This window comes from Antedon mediterranea, chromosome 2 (genome assembly GCF_964355755.1).
Source record: "Antedon mediterranea chromosome 2, ecAntMedi1.1, whole genome shotgun sequence".
Taxonomy (NCBI): domain Eukaryota; kingdom Metazoa; phylum Echinodermata; class Crinoidea; order Comatulida; family Antedonidae; genus Antedon; species Antedon mediterranea.
In genome coordinates, this window is record NC_092671.1 from 3,685,119 (window position 1) to 3,695,538 (window position 10,420).

General features: G+C 33.1%; 1 protein-coding gene across 1 annotated transcript; it reads left to right on the plus strand.

Annotated features, from left to right (window-relative positions):
• The first annotated feature begins 74 nt into the window (after positions 1 to 74).
• On the plus strand, positions 75 to 8,290 carry LOC140039513 (uncharacterized). Its single transcript, XM_072085122.1, has 3 exons — positions 75 to 1,192; positions 1,546 to 1,638; positions 7,925 to 8,290. The coding sequence occupies exons 1-3, from the start codon at positions 124 to 126 to the stop codon at positions 7,948 to 7,950; spliced, it is 1,188 nt and encodes a 395-aa protein (XP_071941223.1). The 5' UTR covers positions 75 to 123; the 3' UTR covers positions 7,951 to 8,290.
• The last annotated feature ends 2,130 nt before the right edge of the window (positions 8,291 to 10,420 follow it).

Consider the following 10,420-nt stretch of genomic DNA (forward strand, 5'->3'; position numbering starts at 1 on the left):
ACGTATTCTTAGCCATAGTGGACTTAACATGCCGGTGATTTAATTGTTACGTTTTAATTGGAATATGTTTACGGGTTTTATCTGATTTTCAAGTGTGAAGTATTCTAATGTTGATTGTTTAAAATGCATTCCATGGGCTGGCAACATCAGCCGGTGAATGGAACGTTTACACACGGTACAACCGAATCACATACTCAGGGAAATTTTAACATAGGTGTAGGCCCAGCTGATTTTTATTGTCGAACAGCTAGTTATGCTGACCCAACATCGTACACAGGTGACGTTTACGAAAACTTCTGGGAATCAATTCGACAACATTACCCTACAAATAGTGGATTGTATAGTATCAATGAACATGTTAGTACAAACGAAGCGAGTACTAGTACTTTGGGCAATCAACAACACTGTGCTGTAGATAGCAATTATAGTAGACCGTATAACGGATGTGGGAAATCACGACCTGTGATACGAGACCCACCGCCTGTGTCTCGTAATATACCTAGGCTGCCGTTTTCCTCTGCCTCTAAAGATTACAGTCCGGTTGTTTTACCTACGATAGCAAACACAGACGTACATCCACCGGTATCCGTTCGACCTATATCTCATGTGAACTTAGCACCAGCTCAGTATCAACCACCTATAACAATCCCCACATACCCCCAACCAAACGTGTTTACTATGCCGAGTGTGGTTCCAGCCCCCACGTTCGCAGGGCCTAGACAATTTGTACCCGTTGGTCTTCCAACAACCTCCCTATTCAAACCCCAACCACCCGTGGAAAACATTCAGATTTACAGGCCTCAACATCAGAGGGTTGTACCTCGTTCGTATCATAGTACTAGCGTGAGAGATTTACTTAAAGCCAAAGCCAGGTTCTCTAACAGTTACCGCTTCTCACCACTAAGGTGCACCAAACGAGTTAAATCAATCCGAGCAAGGGCTGCCCAGGCGGCAAACTCTGAACTAAGCAAGTCGAATTCAGAAAAAAGAAGGGTGGCTAACGCCAGGGAGAGAGAACGTGTTAGCAACTTAAATTCGGGGTTTGAAAATCTTCGGAAGCATCTGCCAGGCATCGAAAGATCCAAGAGTCGAAGGTGTAGCAAGGTGGATACCCTGCGTTTTGCGATTGATTATATACATCAATTGGAACAGACGTTATGGGAGGACGACATGAACCAAAATCGATCCACAGGTTAGTAAATACTCTGTTACCATGGCAACGTAAACACACGGGTTACAAAAAAAGTGTGGTCATTTTTGTCCGGCGTTAAATATTACGGTACTATAAATCACTAGTCCCTCCAGTATTCTAATTCCGGACAAATAGACACATTGCATATGATTGTTTTGATTAGGTACTTTTGTCGCTTACAAAAGTCAAATAAGGGTTGAGATAAAAACATCATTTCATAAACAAATTGTTTTATTTCAATTTTATTTTTATTTTATATCAATAAGATGACAACATGATATATGGAAAAACAAATGAATTTTTCCAGGCCTACGTAAATTATTTACATTTTTAAAACTGTGCTGTTCATTCAGGTATTAACCGAGATGTAAATATATGGCACGTTGTTCCGGTAAACCCCGTAGAAGATCAAGTGGCTGGGTACAAAGCTTATCAGGTAATACAAGGTAAGTAGACGCTATGGACCAGGAGGGTGTGGCGAACCGTCTTGATTAGTTGTGAGGGTTAGGAATTTGATTGATTGTGTTTGATATTATGAATGTTGTATTTATAATTTACAAAGCGATAATTGCAAGTGAATGTTATGTTAGGTCATCACACTTTTCTTATACTTATTATTGTATAATAAGAAACAAATTACCCCGAAGTCACACAATATCTCAAATTAATTTATAGACAGGAAGTAAACGAAACATGAACGGTTAGAACGAATTTAATGAAGAAACAATAATGCATTTATTTGTTGAATTATTTAGAATAATATATGATGGGTAATTGGCGGCCAGGCGGTAATGTAAAAGACGGTTGTTTTGCCTTAAAGCAGATACCATTGCTACGAAGCGCCGTTAACCACGGGCTTGATACAACGCACCTGCGCATTGCACCCCCATGCGAATACTTACTATCATTCAAATAATCGTTCTAAAGATTATACTATAATGTTCGTTTGTGTTAAGCGCAGCTCTTTTCATTTTATGTAGTTCACAAACTCGTTAATTTTAGTAATATTTTGAATTAATACAATAATTTGTAACGAGGAGTGATAATACATTACTAATATTTGCGACTCGTCACTGTAATAATCGGTTAAATATATACAATAATGCACACTTGTGTTTAGCGCAGCAAGTACATTTGCTCTAATGCTGAGAATAATTATTATGCAATACATTTCGTTTACAATTATTTGTATATTTTATGTTTATTTTTAAATATTGTAATATACCCCATTATTGCATTATGAACAGCATAATACACAACTTTTGATAATAAATAACAAACAGTATCATTACTAAAAATTATTATGTAGGCCTAACGTTTGTTCATGTTACCTAAATGGAACACCAGCCGCCATGTTTCAATCGCACAGCTGTGCCGTCTGCCTACCGCAGATGGTCATATTAACGAATACATACCACAAGTAACCTCTATCTAAAGACGCGACCGAAAAAAACGGAACCCAAAATTAATAAAAGAGGAATAGGTCAGAAAGACGACAGATGTGCAAAATAGGTTCCGCAGGCTTGCCGCGAGTCATTTTATGTTTTTATAAAAACACAAATTGATCGAAATTGATGAAAAAATTACCCGTAAACAATCGCGGCGCTCTTTTTCCAGATGCGTTAAGTTGTAAGTCAATATGTTACGATTTGATTGGACAGTTCTGAATTAGTAAAATTAACGAATTTTTCATTTTTCGTCCTCGGATTATCTTTTAAGGTACGGGACGCCATTGGGTGTGGTCTTGCTTTGATGAAATATGACAGTTTGTTTCAAAATTTCAAAAAATAATCGAGTCTTTATTGAGCATGAGTTTCATGGACTTACCCGGGTAAATAACGGTACTAAGCCTGAACGGCACACCCATAAACATTCGATTTAAAAAGATAAACCGAAACAATGAAAACAAAATAATTATAACTATAACAACTTCAATATAGAGAGAAAATTACAATTACAATCTTCGATAAATAATTTATTAATATTGAGATTTCTTAGCTTAATCAACATATGAAATACAATTTTAAAAAGAATAATTTTTCATTATTTAAAATATATTATTATATTTTAGGTATAGGCAACAAATGATATGTATTTGAGGCTACGTTCGATGTTTTATTCTACATTCCGTTAAAGATTTATTGTCCCCCACAAAAAATAATTCTTAAAAATTGTATTTTACAAAAAAACTGTAATTTAAAGCAAGAAATAGTCAAATTGGCTGCCATCCAATGGGTTTTTGTTTGAATTTAACCATTTATTCTGTCATTTTACAAGTGGAAACATTTTTTTTTTCTACGGAAGTGATTAACTTTAGGCCTATCAAAACTACAAAATAATATATTCAAAGTCTGATTTTATTAAACTTTATTCTTCATGTTTTTGGGGACAATTCAAGTTAATAAATCATGTACGGTTCCGTAGCAGCAGTAATTAATTCGATATAATCTTTGAGATGGGAAAATGGTGGGGGTAACCGTAGGCCAACGAATACTGGTTATTTATAAATAGCTAGTAATTATTAGACGTAATGAAAACAATCTAGGCCTATGATTTAAAATATAAATAAATAAGCATTTAAAAAGTATAATATTTTTAGCTTATATAGCATCGTAAAATATTTAGAGTTCACGTTTTGTCACCGAAGTTGTTTCTGCAACTATTTTAGCCCACTTTGAAAACAGTAGGACTATGTTGCTTCAGCATTTTGACGCGGTGTTTCGAATTGTATGCGTTAGAACCCCGGTGATTTGCTAGGCCACAAAGTTAGGCCGTTAAGCTTTCGACGGAAACTTAAGCGATGTCCACACCTGTCTCCCGGAGCAGCCTGCCCCGCGTGACAGGTTTAACACTCATCCGCCCTGCTGAGATTAGAGGCAGTGTAATTGCAACTAATTTGCAAGAATTTGTCGACCATAGATAGCTGTTGCCATTTCATCTCCATTGAATTCATAAATAAAAGAAAAATAATATTTTTTAAGCCAAAAATCACATTTAGCTTGTATATTTTGTATAACATTTGAGGGTAGAAACTGATAAATACCCAGGTGTAAATAAATTCAACGTCACATGACAAACTTACCAATATTCAAAACAAATTATTGACTATACTTTCGTGTAAAACACATAATACTCGCATAGGCTTAAAACGTAAACGCCAGATTTATTACATTATGAGTGTTGTTACTTCATGATTGCATCAACGAAGTCTTCAAAATCTTCGAAAAATTCGAATTATTATCATTAGTTTTCGTTTAATAATATAATGAAATTAATATATTAATAATATAAAACGTGAAAGCCAATATATTTAAAACAATGTTTAATGTTCTAATATTAAATATAAATTCTTGCTAATGCATTGAGGGCGCTCTGTATGAAAGTAAGATTTTGTTACTACCCAGATAGCCACAGCGTTGTTGTATATGAAATGAGCATGCGTACGCATGCGTATTTCAATTTTTCAAAGTAGTCTGCCTTTTATGAGCACGTAGTGATGAGGACATCTTGGCAACTGACGCGGTGTTTCTGAGGCGTAAGTTCGAATATTTTGCGGTGTTAGCCTAATTCATACATCGTAAATCTCTGGGCGCCAGCGTTCCTTATTAACCTTTAAATCTCAATCATTAACATGAAATTAAAAGTAAATCAGTATTCGATATAGGCTAGTGAATTATCCGACAAGATAATTGTGATACGTCTACACAATTAATAAATTACCTGTAAAAATACACAACTCGTGTTACCTCATGGAGTCTTATTCTGGATAAACAAGGAAATTTATACGAAAGAAATTTCGTTTATTGGCGCCGTGAAGCTGAAAAATAATTGAGGCGTAAGCTTCTATTTATAACGTATTACGTTTATAAACAAAGAAGAAAAAATTTTTCCTTTTTTGGTAGTTGCATCTATCCATGCCTTTATCATAATATTGCATGCATGCATTCTGCTTAGGACATTCAAAACATCGCGATGGTTTTGTTTTATAAAGATAAGTTTAAGTGGCTAGTTTGATAACTGTATTACTGTTAAAACTAATAGTCACTAATGTTACTATGTTGTATTGTTTTATTGGTAAATGTTTTTTTTTTAAGCGATGTGTAGCTTATCAATGCATCAAAAGTTGAAAGTTGAAGAAAAAGAATCATAAATGAAGATTGATATGAAAAGCAGAAAAGACAAGAAATATAAAATTATTATAAAAAAAAGTTATATTTAAAAAAAAGAGTAAAATGGTTTTTAATCTGAAAATTGTACGCTATAAGAAACAAAACAAAAGTTCGGTACAGTAATCTTGGTTTGTGTAGATTAGATTAGGTTAAATGAGTTTTCCATCACCGGCAACTTACTGTGGTTATTTTTTTCAATTAACGTTTGAAACGCGTATCAATGTTGGACTAAAATTTCGAAAGAACATGAAACTGTGCTTTTGACTTTTACATTGTTGTGCCATTGATAAGCCTAACTTAATATGAAATGACAAATGCATGGAGGTCGATACAGAATTAATCCAACCAGTACTTATGAATACCAATTCAACAAGTTCCACATGCCAAAAACGAAAGTAAAGCTATTTCTACTCTTATCTCAGACCGCCAACGTTGAATAAAGAAAAGACAATTGGAAGCTGACCTAGGGCAAGACTACCCTGTCCACAGCCTAGACACTAGGCCTCCCCCGACACAGGCACGCGACAGCTCCCCGTCAGACCTTGCCCAAGACGTTGGCATCTCCCTTCGGATGGCGCCTCCGGGCCTAAAGTGCTACATCTACCATGCATCTTTACCGCAAATTCGTCGCGTGTTCCTTGCCTACAGTGGTCAGAATACAATGTAAATTCCTTGTGCCAAACATGTCCAATTGTGTACATGACGCACCTGTGGACTGTACCTCTTAATTGGACTCGGGGTAACTTTGTTAAACTTAAATCAATTGGGCGGAGACAGCAAATTCTGGAAAACAAACAAAGTCGTCAACTTAAATTTCAAATTGTCATAAAGAATTAATCAAAGTATAAATTTAATTTATTTCATACTTAAATTGATTTTTTTCTTTTAATAACATATTTATATACCCATTACATTGATATGCGTGTTACAATTTTCTTAGAAACAAAAAGAGTAGCAGTATTTATATAGCATTGCCAAGATTAGTTGGCATATATAATAATATATCATTCCAAAGGCCCCTATTAGTATTTTATGCTGTCTTTATTTCCAAGTTTGTTTTTAACGAACAAACTTTAGAAAATAAAAGCCATTTTATTGGGCTACATATATTTCTCAATAAAGGTTTTTATATTTAAATTTTACCTTTTTGATGTCGTTTTGATGTCGTTTTAACGTAAAGTATTGCAATTTTATTGTAAGAAATTCAGCAATTCAGCCTTTGGCTGCAAATTTATTTCAAAGTTTAGTTTTAACGTTTAAGTAACGTTTATCATTCGAATAAAACTAATAATATGTAAACAGATTTTCTGTTTTAGCACAAAGGGTTTCAAATAAAATATTGCCAAGTACAGCACGATGCATTTTTATAAAAGCATATTTTCTGGACAAAATACAGTGTAGGAGGCCTACATAGTTGAATTTTATTCGAATAAGCGCCTAAAATAAGGTTAACAATTTCTTCTCAAAAGTGTTTTTGTAATTTACGTAAACATGTAATTATTAACACTAACACAATGAAACTGTATTCAATCACAATGTGCTGAATTGATTTCTAGGCCTAATTCACTCGGGTTAGACACAAAAACAATTGGCAGACAACCAGGTGGTATGAGAGCGTTGACGCCGGTCAAAACTCTCGGCCTAACACGTTCGTTTATTCTTTCGATTTCCTAATTCGTGCAAATACAGGAGCCTATAAATTTAATATGTCTCCCCCCATTATAAAGATGCATTGCGAAATATATAGGTAGGCCTATTCATACATATTATTATGTTTATTTTTAGATTTAAGTAGATTAGTATTGCTGACAAAAAAAAAAACAAGGTTAATTTGAGTCCAGTTTCTTTTTTTTTTTGTCTTGTGTGGGGTCTTCCCACTTTTATTATAATTCTCAGATTTATATGTATATATATTATATATAAAATAAAGGTACATTGTAGCAATTAATTATTTGTATGAATATTTCTATTTCTGTTGTATATTACTAAGATTGTTACAAGTTAACAAGTAGTTAAAAAGTAGGCATATTTACATAAAAAGATGATTAATTTCAATATAATAACCATGCTTTCATTTACAATTTTAAAAAGATGTTAATTAAAATATAAAGATAAAAGATGGTAATAAAAGTCTATGAACTGTCATTAAAAACGTACTTATAAAATCTTGTTCATGTTCTGGTAGAGAGGCTATAAACTCAGAGGAGGAATATAAAATATCCTCCCTTTTCACCAAGACAAAAAGGATGAGATGAAAAAAGAGGAATGCAAAAGTTTGAAAACTTGAGTCCAGTTTCTTGTAAAATGTAACGGGTTAGTGGACCTTTACGGTTCTACCATAGTTCTAATTTACTCGAAGCTTCCTTTATTTGTAAATTTACACTAAAATACTCATAAGTATTATGATGAAATCTATGCACTTCCCGCTCACCATGCAAGAGTAAAACACCTTAAGGGGACAACACGTTCATTCGTATCAAGGGAAAATGTCCCTTTTAGGTGTCCCTTGAATATGATGTCCTACTGCCTGTATTGTATTCATTCCGTTTATTCTTCTTTGTAGATTTACGGATGAACTGTGAAAGGTGATGCACGTAAAGTAAGACTTCTACGAAGAAGGCACGGGCATTGAGCATCGTAATGTGGTACCGCGAGATATACTATATTTGTACGATGAAGTACACAAGATGATGTAGGCAAGAAACGTTGTTTGAACGATTTGCATGAATACAGAATATTTTATTTTGAAGAATGGTAGCCCAACTGGAGCCACCGTAATGTAATACATGGCAAATTGTACGAGAAGCGTCAATTAAAAATGTTATTATATTATATATTATATTTTGTTGTATTTGTTTATCATTTAAAAGAATGAAAAGAAAATCATTATAATAATTACAAATTTAGCAACGAGAACAATAATGTTGTTTTTAATTAGAATATTTTACGTTGATATAGAAATAAAATACTTACAACTAAACAAAAGAATATATCACGATTATAATAAAATAAGATTATGTTATGATATAGTAAAGTTATAAAAATGCTGTAACAGGCCTGCTCTTTACAATAAAAAGATCACATACCGTATAGCTAAGTGCTGCGTTAATAACTGTTGTTTTTGTTAATTTTATTTCTATTTATTGTATCATTTGCATATAATTAAAACATACATAAACAAATTACCGCAATTACGTCACTAAATATTTGGAACATTGGATAGGCAAAATTGACCATGATATCGACTTATTGACTGTAGCTTAAGGTAACATGCGCATAACAGATTATGCGATTCTGCGCATTTGAAATTTTCGAAAAATTGGCAAATTTTGACCTTTTTATTTTTTGGTATAACTAGTTACTATGGCTCTATAAGAAGTTGATGACACAATATATGTGCATATATTGCAATATTATCGCATAATTATTGAATTTTAAAAAGTAGATAGCATAATAAACATGCGCAGAGTCGAATAATGGGTTCTGCGCATGTCAATTACGCTATAGTAACCAGCCCTTTTATTTTTTGACATAAATGGTTACTACAGCATAATAAACATGCGCAGAGTCGAATAATGGGTTCTGCGCATGTCAATTATGCTATAGTAACCAGCCCTGTTATTTTTTGACATAAATGGTTACTACTACAGCATAATAAACATGCGCAGAGTCGAATAATGGGTTCTGCGCATGTCAATTATGCTATAGTAACCAGCCCTTTTATTTTTTGACATAAATGGTTACTACAGCATAATAAACATGCGCAGAGTCGAATAATGGGTTCTGCGCATGTCAATTATGCTATAGTAACCAGCCCTTTTATCTTTTGACATAAAAAGGTAGAAATTTGGCCATTTTCTGAAAAATCCCTGTACTATAGTACAGGAAAACTTTCGAAAAATGACCAATTTCCGACCCTTTTATATTTTTGACATAATTGGTAACTATAGCATAATAAACATGCGCAGAGTCGAATAATGGGTTCTGCGCATGTCAATTATGCTATAGTAACCAGCCCTTTTATCTTTTGACATAAAAAGGTAGAAATTTGGCCATTTTCTGAAAAATCCCTGTACTATAGTACAGGAAAACTTTCGAAAAATGACCAATTTTCGACCCTTTTATATTTTTGACATAATTGGTAACTATAGCATAATAAACATGCGCAGAGTCGAATAATGGGTTCTGCGCATGTCAATTATGCTATAGTAACCAGCCTTTTTATTTTTTACATAAATGGTTACTATAGCATAATAAACACGCACAGAGCCCATTATTCGACTCTGCGCATGTTTATTATGCTATAGTAACCAGCCCTTTTATTTTTTGACATAAAAATCCCTGTACTATAGTACTGGCAAATTTTCGAAAAATGGCAAAATTTTGACCTTTTTATTTTTTTTATATAACTAGTTTAACTAGTTACTATGGCTCTATACGATCTTGATAACACAATATATCCGCATATATAGCAATATTATTGCATTATAATTGAAATTTAAAAAGTGGATATTTCGGCTACTTTATGAAATAAAATTTCGAGAAATTTTGACCTTTTTCATTATTTGTTTATAACTAGTTACTATGGCTAGGCTCTATAAGATGTTTTTGAATTTTAAAAAGTGGATATTTTGGCTATTTTTTTCGAAAAAATCCCTGTACTATAGTACTGGAAATTTTCGAAAAATTGGCAAATTTTGACCTTTTAATTTTTTGATATAACTAGTTACTATGGCTCTATAAGATGTTGATAACACAATATATGTGCATATATGGCAATATTATCGCATAATTATTGAATTTAAAAAAGTGGATATTTTTGCCATTTTTCGAAAAAGAGAAATTACAGAGAAATTTTCGAAAAATGGCAAAATTTCGCCTTTTTTATTTTTTGACATAACTAGTTTCTATGGCTCTATAAGAGGATGATAACACAATATTATCGCATACTTATGTACTCATGTATGCACAAATTGAGTATATGGTCCAAACTTCGCCTAATTTACAAATGCAATATAAATTTGTTTTTTTGAAATAAAATAAATTTATTGCTAAAAGA